At 38.1% G+C, this 17,274-nt stretch overlaps 1 protein-coding gene across 1 annotated transcript in view; it reads right to left on the bottom strand.

The window, feature by feature from the left end:
* Positions 1-17,274, bottom strand: part of PDE6A (phosphodiesterase 6A) — a 62,804-nt gene that overhangs the window by 12,252 nt on the left and 33,278 nt on the right. Inside the window, exons 2-15 of the mRNA XM_075209607.1 lie at positions 15,881-16,033; positions 15,213-15,302; positions 13,617-13,757; positions 12,839-12,913; positions 12,348-12,412; positions 11,761-11,827; positions 10,948-10,995; positions 9,914-10,063; positions 8,732-8,875; positions 7,980-8,049; positions 5,681-5,823; positions 4,783-4,890; positions 3,518-3,627; positions 876-963 (exon numbers count right to left, since the gene is read on the bottom strand). Coding sequence (XP_075065708.1) covers positions 876-963; positions 3,518-3,627; positions 4,783-4,890; positions 5,681-5,823; positions 7,980-8,049; positions 8,732-8,875; positions 9,914-10,063; positions 10,948-10,995; positions 11,761-11,827; positions 12,348-12,412; positions 12,839-12,913; positions 13,617-13,757; positions 15,213-15,302; positions 15,881-16,033 — 1,452 coding nt within the window. The remainder of the gene's footprint in view (positions 1-875; positions 964-3,517; positions 3,628-4,782; positions 4,891-5,680; positions 5,824-7,979; positions 8,050-8,731; positions 8,876-9,913; positions 10,064-10,947; positions 10,996-11,760; positions 11,828-12,347; positions 12,413-12,838; positions 12,914-13,616; positions 13,758-15,212; positions 15,303-15,880; positions 16,034-17,274) is intronic.

Here is a 17,274-nt window from a genome sequence, read left to right as displayed (position 1 = left end):
GTGTTAGTGCCTGCTGATAGTGATGACTGACACACCATAGTCTTTGTATTAAATGCTACATGTATGCATGTCACTAATAGAACATGTGTATGCAAGTAGAGTAGACTATTAAATAGCATTGCATGTACAATGTGCATTGAAAGCACCTTGATTTATGTGTTAAATGTAAAAATATAAAAAAATGTATTTGAAAATCCATATTTATATTAATGATCACACTCTTAATAATTGTTTAATTATTTTATAATATAATATTTTTGCATGCTTTCTGATGTGACCTTATATGGCACATGTACTTGTGCGTATTTAAGGTCTGTTCTGTCCATCTACAGAAGGTAAGTACCGTTTAGGTAGAGCCTACTTACAACCAGATTGAGATCTGCTTGGATTTGAATACAATCAGAACTGTGCTCAAGTTCTGTGCTTTTTTTTTAAAGTGCAGCTTGTGCACTAACATGAATGCCCTTGGTGTTTGGCTGTTGACTCACTATAAATATCTTTTTTTATATAATGTAATTATAATAACAGTCTTTGATGACAACTGAACTGCAAAACTGTAAGGTGTACATCAGACACCCAGATTTTTCATTGTGGAATGTTAGGTGATATACAACTGTTAGGATTACTTTGTTTATTAAAATGAGTTAGCTTGATTGTAAACAACAAAAAAAAAAGACCTCTGGCTTAATTCCAAGTTATAATATAAATATATGATTGATGTAATAATACCTAGCTGAAATGCAGAATGCTATTATTGGTTTGGAGTGTTTACTGTAGTAATTACACTTAGATTCCATTGGTGGACTGAAGCATTGTTTGATTACTACATATACTCCCTGTCTATTGCTTAGTTCCAAAAATGTATGTTATAGTACCTCATCTTTGAGTAACGTTTTGCTGAATTCCAAATGATGCCTTTCTAGGATAGATGATCCATGGAGTTTTGCTAGTGGATGTCCTGACCTGTATAGAACAAAACAGTGAAGGAAGACCCTTGATCAGAGTCCATTACATGGAACAAGGGATGATGATTTCATTTGTTAAATCAAATTTTATGCATTTCACATATGGTAGGGATTGTCAATAGTCACTCAACCACATCTCCTGTAATATCCAACCAATTAGTGGACCTAAAGGACTACCCCATGGCGTGGTGTGTTGTCTATTGTATAACCACTTTAAAAACAGTCATATAAAAAGTACCATCCATATTTACTTTCTCTCTAAACATTAATTCTCAGTCAGATTGCCCTATCATTGCAGTAATGCCTGTTGTACTTAAAACCTATATGTCTTCTAAATACTTTTTGACTCTTGACCTTGACCTTCCTGCATTAATGTGATACTAGTTTGCTAATTTTACAAGAGCAAGTAATTGGTGTTCAAATGTATTTAACATCAATTAAATGAATTCAGGTTAACAAGATCATTAACATAATGTGCACGGGGGTCATGTTGGCAGATGGACTCTCAGTCCAAGTTGAGAGGCCCCCACTAAGCCTAAGACTCAAGGGTCAAAAGCATTTAGCAAGTGACAAGTGAGTGTGTTTTAATAGGGATGCAGAATATACCACTCACTGCATCTTCATCTTGGCCTACAGAATGAATATACAAGAAGGTAAAACATACTTGTATTCTATTTCCCAGCTATTTGTCCCTCTTTAATCCATACCTTCATACAAAACTCATGATTCCCATTCACCTTAGTAGCAGGATCCGGGAAGGACAAGTCACTGTACATGATATAAGATTATATAACATGCTACCTAACTTCCCACTTATTTTACTATTGTAGCCGCAGGCGCCGAGTTAATTAATGTGTAAATTGATTAAATGAATTAGTTCAGCTCAGGTAACTGGAGGGTTTGAGAGGGTTCATTTGAGGATCTCTCAAATTATTACTGAAGTAATAAGAACTGAGGGCTGGATAAGACCGAAGGGAATTAAAAGCTTTGCTGTATTGTTAACTGGAATTATTCTCTGGAGTTTATTAGTTAACTATTGGGAGTCCGCCCATCTGGTGTCATAGGGGAGGGGGACAGAGGCTATAAGTGGGATGGGCGGAGAGTTATTCAGTCTCTGCAGATCTGGACGTTGATGGTTGTTGGTTCTTGGGAGCATGAGGAAACAACTAGATGTTGTTCAGGATGGGGCTCAGTTACTGGCGGCTAGCATGGCTGTTCGTGTCCCTGGATGGAGAGTGGTCGGAAAACGCAATGCAATCGACGGCCAGTGGTTTTGGGCGCACATTTATGATATTGGGCACGATGAACCCACCTCTCTTTGAGTGAATCGGCTATAGTCTCAGTACAGGTACCGCCCCTGTGGGTTGCCCTGTGGTTGCTTTCCGTCTAGCCCAGAGGATGCATGGGTTCTGTAAAATCGGGATGCGGTGTCCCGTCAAGGTAGATATGTGCGCCCGGGGTGTGATTGGTTGGTCCCCCACTTGAACCCAGGGGTTTGGTTGTTCCCCAGATGATGAGGTCCCAATGGCTAATGCTGGGAAAGTTGGTTTTTGCCTTGCAGACGTCGGACTGACTGTTTTATTCTCCACCACATTTGTATAAATCATTTAAATTTGCCACACTCAGGTCTCGTGTTGTTATTTAAGGTGATAGTTAAATAAGAGTAAGAAGGTAAATGAGATCAAGATATCAGACATAAACCTTTTAATATAACATTATGATCGAGTTTGTTCAATCAGAGGTAACACCCTGAACAAAATATTTACTTGATTCTATACTGTGGCGATACCATTTTATAACAAAAGTTACATAGTTACATAGTTACATAGTTGATGAGGTTGAAAAAAGACACCAGTCCATCAAGTTCAACCTATTTTGGATCTCCTGCGATCCTGCACTTATATTTGTAATTAAACCAGAGTAGGCAACCGCCCATCTGTTTCAATTTTGAAAATCCCCCCCAGACTCAATATTGCAATCCAATTTTTACCCTATATCCACTACTATCCTTTATTTTAAATTAACGGTCGTATCCCTGGATACACCTTTCCGCTAAAAATTTGTCTAACCCTTTCTTAAACATATCTATTGAATCTGCCATCACAACCTTCCCTGGCAATGAATTCCATATCTTGACTGCCCTTACTGTAAAGAACCCCTTCCTTTGCTGGTTGTGAAATTTCCTCTCCTCTAACCTTAGGGGATGACCACGTGTCCTGTGTATGGTCCTTGGGGTAAAAAGTTCCCATGAAAGCTCTCTGTATTGACCCCTAATGTATTTGTACATAGTAATCATATCTCCCCTTAGACGCCTCTTTTCTAAAGTAAAGTGCTTGTCAATCCAGTGTAAATGTAGCAGACACACAATAAAGGTAACAAGACTGAGGCAGGAGAATTTCTATAGGCATTATCAAGGCTATGCTGAAGTCAAAAAGCTTAAACTCTTAATGCAACGGTTGAGTTTTAGCTAAAGGAGCAGTATATATATAACCTATCATTTAAACCTAAGAAATGAACTGTATGTGAGTGTGAGTGTATGTGAGTGTACTCACTTCATTTGGTACAGGTTATTAGTGCCTCGGTGGTCAATATCGTGACAGAATGCAGCAGTCACCATTGCCATGGCCTCTAGATCTGTAAAGTAACGTTTTAAGTTCCCTGTCTGGAAAACAATAACATATATGTTTAATGCAGGATATACAATGATGTAGACAATAAATGCAGAAAGAGCAGAATATATTACAGCCATCTGATTTATATATGCTCTCATTTTTATTGCCCCATAATGGTATCAAAGGATGATGATATGATGACTGCAAGCTACATCCTCCAAAAACAGTTGAACAGGTTTAAATACTTACAAACACCAACCGTTTTATAATGGCAGACGGGGGTCATTTTATAATGACTGGCAGAAATGGTGTCTGTGCTTTTCTTCCAGAGATAACAGAAGGATTTGGAGAGAGTGCCAGGAAGCATCTCATTTGCATTCTAGCACCTTTTTCATCACACAGCATTCAAAGTGCTCTTGGCCGCTTTCTCAATTAGGGGCATATTTAAGAAGCACGGCTTAATATGAAAGAGAGTTTTCAATCCTCATCGTATTGATAAGGATTGAACTATCTTTCATATTTATCAATAAACTTCAGCAAGGACAGTAGTTACGTTAAGCTGCTGTCCCTGTGAAGTTTTTCACTCACCTTTTCTCAGCCTCTTCGGTGCGAAGAGGAGGGTCTCTCCGGCATTTCTCTGAAAATCCTAGTGCGCATGCGCCAATAGTATTGGGCATGCGCACAGAGAGCTATTTCCCACTGCCAGTATATCATGTGACAGGGAGAGATTACATGATCTCTCCACACATGCACTGTCCAGCTGAGCTTTCTTCAGTAAAAGTTTTCAATTATGTTAATGTACGCCAGGATTCATGTTTGACAAATAGACCCTTTGGAGAGGAAATCCATTGAAGTCACAAAGACTTTCCCCAGCAGAGAGCAGTCCCAGGGTAGTGCAGAATGGACCTACAGTATATCAGGTCTTCCTACCACTAGCAGACTAATCTAAACCTGATCTAGATAACATGCAGTAGTATGTGAACCTCCAGCCAATGTTTCATTATAACGCCCAATACTTTGTGAACTACCTGCTGTAAGTCAACAGCAGGCCAATAGGCACAGTTGGCTTCCCATGACTCTCTAAATAGACATATTTTTTATTTTGTTTTAAATTAAATAACATCTAACAAATAATTTGTAAAAATATAAAAAATAATAAAAAAAATCAAAGAATTAAACAAAATCCTCTTGTATTGTTTCCTTACCATCAGGAGGGTGAACATTGTTTGTCCTACGTTGAAGCCGTGCCGCCAATTGTGATAGGTAATTTTTCTGTATCCTTTGCTTACGGAGGATAGAAAACGCACTAAAACCTGTAAATGGACAAATAATAATGATTCTTTTAATAACTGAAGACAGGCATTCATTAAAACCCAAGGTACAGTAAGGATGGAGAAAAATGGTGTCTTATGTTTTCAATGCACTTTGGGTGAATGTTGCCTCGCTTCGGTTGTAAAGCTATACAAGTTGCATTGGTTTTCCAATGCAAATCAACACAAATGTTGGTATATTATGTAATCTGTGATTACTATATGCACTTGCTCTTAAAAGTATCTACTTCTGATTTTATATCATACTTATCTACTTTTTGATCCTCCCCACTGGGAGAAGAGGTGAAACACAAGTGAGGAGGGGTCGGGGTGCTATGAATCGAGTCATTTTGGCCCCGCTCTGACGACACAATGACACAGTAGCGTCATTTTGGTCCTGTCCCCAGCACAAAATGACGCATTTTGCAATGAATCGCATCATGGAAGCCCCCATCTTGCCCACTTAACTAGGAAATTGATAGGATGCAGGAGAATGGCCTGCTATCCCAGAAGCCCTACTTGGAAATCGTGAGTCTCCCGGGAGAGTGGGTCTGTTTTATATTCCACTATTATGTAAATGGTAATTGGTGAAAATATTTTTAATGAAACCAATAAATTATTAACATTTTCACATAAGAATACCCGAGAGTGCCTCAACTTAGACACAGTGCCTTCCTTGCTCATCTTTGCTTGTATATTTGTAACACTAGGCAAATGTTAGATTCACATTCACTGGCTCCAAATTTATTTTCTTCAATATGTCAATACAAAACAAAAGAGCACAATGTCATACCTCTTGAGGTATATGAAACTTGTCAACTACTTCTAACTCATAGTACATCTGAATCGCACATTTCACCAAGAAAAGCTCTGTTTGTGGCAAGTCACTGAAATGAAATTCATAAATCTCAGCTTCCTCTGGATCCGGGAGCTCTTCTTGCTGCAACAACAGAAAAGATTTCATTAGTGTTTTGCAGCAAAATTACATAATCTTAGTAGTTCATACTGGTTTCTACTAGCTTACATCACTTACTATAATATATATATAATGTAAACTGCCTTTCAGATTTAACATTGAACACAACAAATAACAATACAATCAAAAATAATAAAAGAAGAAAACAGCACAAAGTTTTAGGTAATGAAGTGAAATTAACAGGGCTGATGTAAGCCCTGGTGAACGTAGGACCCCCCAATCCTATGAACGGGAGGGTGGAGCTCCTCAGACTGGGATGTGGTGCATAGCTGTGACATCACAGCCAAGCATCACACTCCCTACTTAACACTGAAATTTAGGGCAGCACAGTGGTTCAGTGGTTAGCACTTCATCCTCACAGCACTGGGGTCATGAGTTCAATTCTCAACCATGACCTTATCTGTGTGGAGTTTGTATATTCTCCCCGTGTTTGCGTGGGTTTCCTCCAGGTGCTCCGGTTTCCTCCCACACTCCAATAACATACTGGTAGGTTAATTGGCTACTATTAAAATTGACCCTAGTCTCTCTCTCTCTCTCTCTCTGTCTGTGTGTCTATATTAGGGAATTTAGACTGTAAGCTCCAATGGGGCAGGGACTGATGTGAATGAGTTCTCTGTACAGCGCTGTGGAATCAGAAGCGCTATATAAATAAATGATGATGATGAAAATGGCGCAGCAGCCGATGACTTCATGTGAGGGCGACACAGGGGCATTAAAAACACTGGATTTGCGACATTGTCATTTATCCAGTGTTTTAGGCACTCCAAACCATTGGCGCTTGGGTTCACCTATTGGTACTGCTGTCCCCGGAAATTAGCCAATGATGGATGTGGGCATTGTCTTAAATCAGGAAATTAAGAGTGAAAATTGACATATTCTGAAAATGATACATGTTTTGTGTGAATCTTCCATCATCATCACCACTTATTTATATAGCGCCACCAATTCCGCAGTGCTCTGCAGAGAATATTTTGTCCTTCACATCGGTCCCTGCCCCATTGGCGCTTATAGTCTAAATGATCTTCCTGCTGAGTATCAAGTGCTGTTCTCCACCTTCCGGTGTCTTCAATTTATTATTATTTACATGTGCCCTCGTGCAACTTTTGCTTTTTAGTTTGAAGAAAAAAATAGTTTTTTTCTGTGTTTTACGGCGATGTATTTATATGATCAGACAGAGTTGTTTATTTTTGTTACTCTGGACTATGAATTTAAACTTTGCAGCAGAGCAAATGGTAATAAAAAGACAGAACACTGCCTGACCATATTAATACATGGCCAAAAGGTACAGCAGGAAGCCAGAAAGATAAAGCAGTGTTTAGTAAAATTAGCAGTATGGCCTGTACAATCCAATATAGTACAATTATCTGTAGGTGGAAGCAGTGACGGAACTACCATTGGTGCGGCAGGCGTGGTACACCAGGGCCCATGGAGATAATGGGGCCAGCTGCACGGCAGATGCAGAGGGTTGGGACTAGTGAGCTGTGGGCCCCAGTTCCCTCCTCCTTGCTTCCCTGCACTGGGGACCACTGCTCGCTAGTTCTGCCTCTGGGTGGAAGTAATGCTATGAACCGTTCATTTTTCTTAAGCAGAGCAAGTTATGTCATTCTCTCTCTCCATACGGCTGGATCTCAGTCCTTGGGTCCCATGCTGCCAGAAGTTTTGCTATGTGGCTGACAATGTAGTATTCCTCCCTGGATACATTTATATAGCTACAGTACATTTATATTTACCTTTTAACTTCTATAAATTAAGCAGCCATACCCTCCACCATATATTAGTTCCCCAGTACACAATGGCTTGCTTCCATTTCCTCATTTATTATTTAATTGTTTTAATCTTGGTTGAATTAAGTAACTGACAGAGTTGTAATTGGTCAATAAGATGTGGAACAAATACAGATAATTGTGTACCACATGATGGCGGGAGATATGGTCCTGGTGTTGTCTTATAACACAGTATTTTTCCATTCAGTAACATTCTCCATCACACATATGCCTTTTCCTGATAACATATTGTTGTATGCTATTTAGTTTGACACATTATACACTTTTCTGCTCCTTTTTAGAGATTGTCTAACAGTCATTGTCTACAGTGATTAAAAAAAGGTGTTTTTAACTTGCCAGTATTTCATATAATTCCTCTTCTTCACACTCATCTGGTTGCCGATTAAACACTTCTCTGGTTTTCTGTAAATATAAGATGGTAATTTCCAGAAAACATAAAACACAAACAATACTATTGTGTCTATTCTACGCATAGGTTCATATGGTCCTTTCATTTTAAAGCTGTTGGATTTATATTTGCCACAAGTATTTGAGGAGATGCTATATATCACGTTAAATTCTAATCGCTGCTTTTAACGATGATCAGCTGGGGAATTTTGAATGCGGAGTGGGGGGTTATTAGCGTTTAGTGCTGAAGAGGATGCCATCTGATTGGTTGATATTAATCAGTGGTTTTCAATACATCCCTTTAGCGCATACTACTCATATCTACTAATAGAACGACAAGTGAAATGATCTTTTATTATGGGTGAGTGGCTAATTAATGCTCCTAATAACAGGTCTGAAATTAATGCACTTAATTAATGCCACTTAAAAGCTGTATCTCTCGCCACCTAATATAACTAAAACATTGTCATGACTGTATCATAAAGCCTGATCGCATACCCAAATAATTTTAAATCAGGTGAATCACTCAACGTTTACCTCATAACATACAGGGAGGTACTGGAAAATAAAGGGAATTTGTTTAATACTCATTAATAATGTCCGCCCTAGTAATAGATTCACCTTCAATTAATATGACACACATAAATACAGCTCATTAATATTTACTGATTGAAAATAGTGGAGAATGTTTCCTTACCAGGATAACCTGTAACTCATCATTGGAGCATTTTATGTGATAATTGACCATGTCTTGATAAATATCTTTCCTGTTCTCAAGTTTGTTCATCTTGTCATAAGTGTCAGTATTTAGGACGGACCACCCGAGGAACTGCGCCAAAGACTGCAGAAAGAGAATATAAAAGAAATGTATATGACTATATAAGTATTGGTGTGAATTGTGCTTTTGGAGAACATCAGTGCACACAGAGCTTTGTTACATGTTCAATTTGCAGTAACACACTAAGCAGAATCTGATATCTGTGTCAGTAGTTGTGCTCTAGTTCCTGGTCTAGAAGTTTTATTTTATATCTTGAGAAAGTAAAAGAGGGTGGGGATGTGCTACTTATATATAGCCAGATCCTCAGCCAACTACCTATCTTTCTCCTTGCACCCATCCATAGCAGGAGAGAACCAACGTAGTGGCTCTTATTGATAACCTTAGAGCTAATATGTTGGTATTCTCCTGCAAGAGAGAGTCGATAGACAGTCACCAGAGGTCCCAGCTATGTGTAAGTTCCAAGACCCAACTAATTAGAAAAAATGGTCCTAGGCAGGGGACCCCCACAAAGCACTGTTATCTGGAAGTGAGATGGTTAGTTATTCTAGTGTAATTCCATATACCTTGGAGAGTAGGCCAGTCTTGCTGATACTTGTACATTAGGGGGTATTGCATAGTTACAAAAGTTGTATTCAACTCTGCATCAGACCCAGTGTTTTTAATAGAACACTGTTTTCAGGACAAGAAAACCCAGGAACCATCTCAAATGGTTCTCAGCAAATGCTTTGAATCCAGAGATCTGTGATAGCCTGGTTGCAGTGTGAGCACCTTGTTTAATACACTGATTTGGAAAGGCCTTGGTTCTAAATGATGTAGGTCCTATGTTACACTGTCCAGAGACGGTAAGATAATCAACATAATCTGTTGTTAATAAAGTGCATACATGTGATGTTACTTACTTCAGGATCTATTAGAAACACTTGTGTTTTATAACAAATAGTCACTTGTGGATTGCAAGGAATAGAATATTTTGTAAATTATAAAGATAATGGAAATCACAGTAAAAATAACAACAACAAAACATTGATAGATTTCAGATGGAACGTGACAAGAAATCTCTCGCTGAACAAGGTCATAGTAGTATAAGGAAATATATCTTACTTCCATTAACACTTCGTCCATTTCATCAAACGGCTTTCCATCTTTTCTGTTGTAAAATGTGGCAACCCCCACAATCTCTTCCTTTTTGTTGACAATTGGCATTGAAAGGACATTTTTCATCATCCAACCAGAGTCGTCAATTGCTCCTTTCTGACGAAATATATGAACATATGTTTGGCTGTTACTTTACTGTGCAAGCTTACACATGAAATATACCAATATACCATACAGAATCATTATACTAAAAAGCATATATCAGTTTTTGAGCTGTTGAATACAACAATGCTGGAGTCACCTGTGATAGAAACTGTGCTCAAGAGAATTGCTTAGTAAGACCAACAAACATCTGGCAATTTGGCCATTAGGGGCATTGCTCTTTTGGGGCCGTTAGCCAGTTATGCATTCCACTGTGGGACACATTCAGAATGAGTCATGTGACACAGGTGACATCACTGCTCACCAAATATACAGTTATAGCTTACAGGAGTGACATCACTACTCTACAAATATTAATGATGACATTATTACACACTAATATAAGGATATATTATACAAGGTATCTTACATAAATTCATGTCACTTGTGTTATATATACAGTATTGCATTGTTATTTCTTTCATCATACTGCTCATTTACAGTTTCCAGAATAAAAGGATAAAAGACGCATCTGCATAGGCCCATAGGCAAACCGAGGGGGAGTTTCCTAGTGCCTGGAAACCCCCCTCCAAGCCTGGGGCACTGTATAATTGATGTGGCTGGACCCTGCTCCCGCTTTACACGGCTCTGCTTGAAAAGGGAGAGCTGCGTGCACCTAACAGTAGTGCACACATGATTGCCCATGTATATTATAGGGATAGGAAGAGTTGGAGAGCAGCCAAGCACTGTCTAAAATTATAGCCACGCCCCCATGCATGCTGGTCACGCCCACTGGTGTCGTGGTGTGGAAACCCCCCTCTACAAATCCTGCGTTTGCCCCTGCCTATCTAATATGTGTCATATATGTTTTTTTTTTGCCTTTTTACTAAACAATTTACCTGAAACTGGAAGTAATCGTCAGCTGCTGTGTTCATAATATTGCAAATCTGAAAGAAACACATTTAATCAATGTTTGCTACAGCTTGGAAAAACAAAACAATTACATAGAAAGTCAATGAGTAGTCAAATGCAATGTCCAATGCCTGTAGACTGATATTGGGTGAATTGCTAGCGAACCTGGTTTGAAGTACAGTCCTCAGGAGTCTGACCTGGCATTGCCGGGGCGCCATTACTTCTGGGCCCCACAGAGGCTGCAACCTCTGTAGTGGCAGTAGTTATACCACTGAGATATACATGGGTTTGCACAGGTGCAAAATTGCCCCCGCTAACTAGATTTACTGCTAACTCTACATGAGGCCCGTTGTCTCCCAGTGACTGGGGTACTACATTAGACTAGCGCTATTCTGGTAATAGAGTCCTCAGTTCTGTCGTATACAATCACAAGGCACTATCAGGTGACCTGCTGTGTACACTACATTTCATGCTGCTATTCCCCTCCATTCTGCAACTCTATTCACTTCTGAATGTTAGAGTAAATTGTGGTTTACCTAGATCATTACATGAAAATAGTGCCCTGCAGTCACTTAAACCAGATTACAGGGTGTATCTGCCATTATAGCCCTTAAATTGTAAATTATGAAATTATACATTCAATAGCAACAAAAATAATAATGAAAAGTAAAAAATATGGTAAAATATTCTTATAGTGCACCTAAATTCAGACTTTAATATTGAAGATTGATCTTTCTGTAGTGTTCCTGTAGCTTATGTTTTCCAGTGGTCTATGTGTAATGTACATCACTTATACTTACAAGACCATTTTCCGCAACATATGTGGGTAGTTTACTAGCCAAGGCCCAATGATCTGCTGGTGGGTTCCTAAAAAAAATAAATGTAACATTTGTTATTGCATTTTATTTATGTAGCTCCTACATATTTAACATCATTGTACAGGGTGACTAAAGGATATGAATAAACAGAGAGTACCTCGCCCCAGATGGCAGGCTACAGGCAGATGACAGGGAGGGCAATTTTTAATATATTCTTTAAATAAATAAATCTCTGTTTTATTTTTGGGCTGAATCACATGGATACAAACTAGCCTTTATCTTGTTTATGGCTGATGCCTAGCAGTCAGTTGGTCTAGCCTGTCACCTGTTGCCGATATACTGGGCATACATACAGACAGACAAACAAAAAACAAACATTAGTAGGGAAATGGAATAGAGCTTTGTAAAGCATATTACATGTACGGCATGTCTTTTTCATGCATTAGTGAATTGACTTAAAGTGATAACAACAGACTTTGAAAATATGTCAATTTGTAGTTTTTACAAAAAGCTGCAAAAAAGTTACACAAATCCCACACATCATCAATAATAATAACATTAAAACTTACGGAATAACTTTAATCTCCTCCTTTCCGTGTAAAATGTAGTCGATTACTTTATAAAAAGATATTTCCTGAAAAATTAAACCACATTTTTATAATCGTATATAAAGAATAAAAAACACTGCTAATATAAACCTTGCAAGTAACATGTGTGGGCTCAGTTTGATAGTAGATAGAGCTAAACAAATAAATGTTGAGTCTATAAGAGCTAGCATGTGGTTTCATGAGTTAGCAAAACAGTGAAACATCAGTGATTGGGATCATCTCTGAAGGAATTGCCCATGCTCAATCATATCCAACTGTAGAAACATAGACTTGGAAACAATGGGATTTGTTGTATAACTCAACGATGCAGTACTCTGGCGAAATGTTAAAGCTCTGAACTAATTGTGTTTGATTTTCACAATTTAACTACCCTTTAATTCTTACAAAATCATATTTAACTGCCTATGTAATAAAATAGATGTTGGGTTTGTATCTCATCAACATATACCTACCCTCCCATCTGGAGTCCTTGGTCCAGAATATGGGGGCACTTCACCCATTAGAACTGGCCATTGATCGAAGAATTCCTGCAAAGTAAATCCCCAGCCAATGTAAGTGTTAAAATCTCATATTACAGACACATACTGATATTATATTAATTTTCTATATGGACACTAGCACAGTTGGTATGCCAATTCAGAATTCTATAGTTTACTTTTTGTAAACCTATCTCCTATGCCAAGATTCAAACAGCTATATTCTCATAAAGAGTTATTTTGAAAATATCCAAGAAAACATTATATTTTTATACCACATTACTAGACATGATTCAACATTTTAAGTTTTATATAATGTAAAACCACAGCAAAAAATAATATGTTGAGAATTTTTTAGTTTTGGGGCATTTTTAAACCATTACTTCTCTATTCTATACCTAAAAATGTACTAACAAAAATATTTTTCTGCTGGGAAGAATTTAAATAAAATATAAAAGATACAAAGAAACTGAATAGCAGAAAAAATATCAGCCTAATGTTACTTTCGATGGTAGTTTCAGGAGGTAATTTGTAGCCAGGCTTAAGGCTTGGATACTGAATGGGGGAAGTGATAGCGGCTATAGGGAGCAGCACTCGGATAATAGACTGAAAGCGTTATATGATGACAAAGGACATAATTGGGTATCCATGACATAGCTTATAGGCACATAGCAACATAACCACATGTTTTAAAATTCTATTTAGAAAAATATGGAAGTTCTCTACCAAGCATCCCTGTGGTTTTATTACAAACCTTTGTCTTTGTCATGTCGAGAAGCCCCACAGAGTATCTATCACAGTTAAGGAAGGCGCGAACTGTATAAAGTGCTTTGTGAAACTGTCTCTCAATGTCTGTAAGCTCTTCAAAAACCTTGTTTGCTGACCACAACAGTATCTGGAGAAAACAGCAAAAAAGCCAACAGCAACTTATGAATATACAATATGAGAGAACTACGAATTCAAGCACTATTTCAATTTAGGTTACTGCGTTATTGGTGCTTTGCTAATTATTATAGTTTTGAACAATATCTCTTGGGCTGTATTTTTGGGTGTTACAAAACAACACCTGTTAAAGTGTAGACACAACTTTGTATTTTGTCCTTGCTTTAAACAGAGCATACAAAGCGTGATCTTAAAGTCTCACTGCAGCATAGTGTACTGTGACCTTAATGGACATTACCATAGAACCAGAGGTGGATTGGTCATAGACCTTATTGGGACTTTTCCCGGTAGGCTGATGGCTTCCTGAGGCTGTCTAGAGGGAGTGAGACACTAACAGGCTGTGTACATGCTACAGCAGACCCTGCTTGGCAGACCTGCAGGTCTTGTAATCAAATGCCAATAGAACTTTTAAAGACCCATACCAATCGGCAAATATTGTCAATAAGTAAGTATTGTTCATTGCGTTTGCATGCATTTTTCTGAAAGCATCATGCTCCATTCACTTGCAGTTTCCCATTAAATGCATTTAAGAAATCAAAAGGCAGTTTCCCCGGGTTGGGTACAAACTGAAGATTGCGATGGGACCAACGACGAGAACACCGACAAAAAAATCTGATTTCCACAATGACTATAAAAACCAAATGCAGACTTAATAGAAAACTGACAATAGAGATCAGCGACCTGCTTGTGTTACATTTCGAACCTTGACAAAGACGGCACTTTCTATGCACGTCAGTTACCATAGCGACTTGAACTTTACTCTATTTAAAGCGGCAATGGCAACAACTGTGTAGTCAAACTGTATAGGCTGTTAAATGAAGTAGTAGTGTTTGTCTGTTGCCATTGTCACTTTAAATAGAGTTGATGTCGCTATGGCATCTGAGGCACTTAGAAAGTGGCGTCTTTGCCAGGGTTCAGAATATAACACATGCAGGTCAGTGATCTCTATTGTCAGTTTTCTGCTAAGTCTGCATTTGGTTTTCATCATCATTGTGGAAATCAGATTTTGTTCGTCAGTGTTTTCGTCGTCGGTGGCACCATCATCATTCTGATGACCACTACATTCCCGCTGATTTAAAATAACATGCTTTTATTAGCATTTTTTTTAATGCTGGTAAAGTAAAGAAACAGCTATGGGAATGGAACCTATTGGTTCCACTGACCCACACCCACTTCTGCTGGTGTTCTCCAGCATTTTCATCGCTACAGCATCTACAATTAAACAGTTTCTTTCTACACATATGACACTATTGTGGCTTTTAAAATTTGAACAACAGTGATTTTTTTTATATAGTTAATGTTTCTTATGTTTTACAGTGTAGAGCACATTTTATTGTTTGAGTGTGTTCATTTGTATGTAATCCAAACATAACAGATTATGTTCTCATTAATCCCATATGACCCATACCTGGCCTCTTCTTGTCTCACAGTTGTGAAGGTAGGATAGGTGATACACCTTGAGTATCAGATTGGCAAAATTGAGGTACTTAAGGAACACCTGAAAAACAAAATAACCATAAGCAGCGCATATCAAATCTTAATCCAGCACATTTAAGTGCAATATTTAATATAATTTCAATGACAAAACTTTGTATAAATCATATTAACAGGTAAAAGGGTCGTTCTCGAATCTTACAATTTATAGGAAAATAGGAGTGCTACAGATTCCGTAATGCTCCAGCCAGATTGCAATGGAAAAATGTGGCTATATTATTCAATCACACTGCAAAGTTGGTTTGGAGGACAGTAGAAATAAATGTACGTTTTCCGTGGTAAGTAGGCAGAACAGCCTGGAGGGATTAAGGCGATGGTTAGGAAATTTGATAAAGAGGTGAGGGAGGGAATCCCACACAGTGGGCACAGACAAAAGAGAGTCCTATAGTCATGAATGGGAACAGGTAATAAGTGAGGATGAAATACACAGATGTTAGAGGGAGCGGAAGGATCGGATTGGGAGATTTATGACTTTTTAAAAACTTTTTGAAAGAAAACAAGCAGTAAGTACAATAGGGAAATATTATGAGACAAGTAAATAGATGTACGTTACAGTTCTATGTGTAACTTGTCAGTCCTTACCTCTTCATCTTTCTTGGTGAAACAGGTACCATCATTTTTGTTGACAGCCATTATTACAGCCACTACATCTTTGCCGTTCATTACAGGGGCTGCCAATATGGACCTTGTTGCATATTCTGTAAGGTTATCTACAAAACTGCAGAAGTGAGTGTCCTAAATAAGAGAAAGGACACATGAATGAAAACAAACTACAGTGTTTTTTGGCTTGAAGCAATAACACATTTTTATGGATAGTGTAGAACTAAAATGTCATCCCAAACTACACATAATGTACAAGCCATTAGAAGACTAAAAGCTTCTAGTCATAAAACAGAAAAATAACATGGTGGCATGGGAGTTTTGGAAAAGAGGACAGGAGGACATTTGTTCCTTGGATGATTTTACTGACAATGTATGAATTAGAGAGAAGGGTGAGTTTTCTTTTGGTACTTTACTATGTATATTGCCTATACTTTTTTATACTTTGACCCATGACAAAGATCACAGAGATTTCATACAAGGTTCAGGAAATTGGTAGTGATATAATTGCACTGTAAGGAGACATGGCTGACGGCTAATCATGGCTCGCTATCTCTACTTTTTTCTCATAATAGCCTCTTCATGTAATCATGTAAATGATGTATCTCTATGTTATGGATCACTTATGGGGTTACTCCTTCTTTCCCCCAGACCAAGCATTGCCAGACCTCCCAGGCAAACCTGCTTTGTAATGCACCTTAAGCAAGCCTGTGTTACTTTAATTCATATTTGTATTTAACCATATAAATCCATTGGTCACTCCACTGGACCTAAACCTATTGCCGTGCAATTCATTAATGATACTATTTCTATTACAATTGTAAAGTGCTGTAATGTTGATGATGATTACACGGGGCTCACATGTGGTGTGTCCTGGTTTTACTAGCACAGACTTGGTAAATGTCATTGGAGGTAATTATCTTTTGTTTGTTTTCCTGAATTCAGACCCTCAATATACCTATATTGGTTAGTTGGAATAGGATTTGTTATCTGTTTCACGTTTAAATTCCATAAGGAATCTTATACTCTAAACGGCAACATGGTTATACAAGGTAGTTTGTTGGGACAGTAATTTTAGCTTTACCCTAGATGAAAATGTGAAGCTGTTCTCTGGTAGTAAATCTCTCCTCCCTCTCCTTGCAATACATTACTACACAGTAGGCTTATAGAACATGCATGGGCCTCAACAAGCACCTTGTTGGTTTGAAAAAATGATCAGGGCCATATTTAGCATAAGGCGCAATAGCCCTGTGCCTAGGTGAGGTAACAGGGACAAATGAACTGAAGTAATTACAACAATCAACTCTTAAGGGTTGGGTTGAACTGTGTAAGGTAGTAACTCTATTGCTGACCTGACAGGATGGGTAAAGCTTTAG

The sequence above is a fragment of the Mixophyes fleayi genome, chromosome 4 (assembly GCF_038048845.1).
Source record: "Mixophyes fleayi isolate aMixFle1 chromosome 4, aMixFle1.hap1, whole genome shotgun sequence".
NCBI lineage: Eukaryota > Metazoa > Chordata > Amphibia > Anura > Limnodynastidae > Mixophyes > Mixophyes fleayi.
The sequence above is the reverse complement of the archived record's forward strand: the minus strand, read 5'-3'. Positions and strand labels throughout refer to the sequence as shown.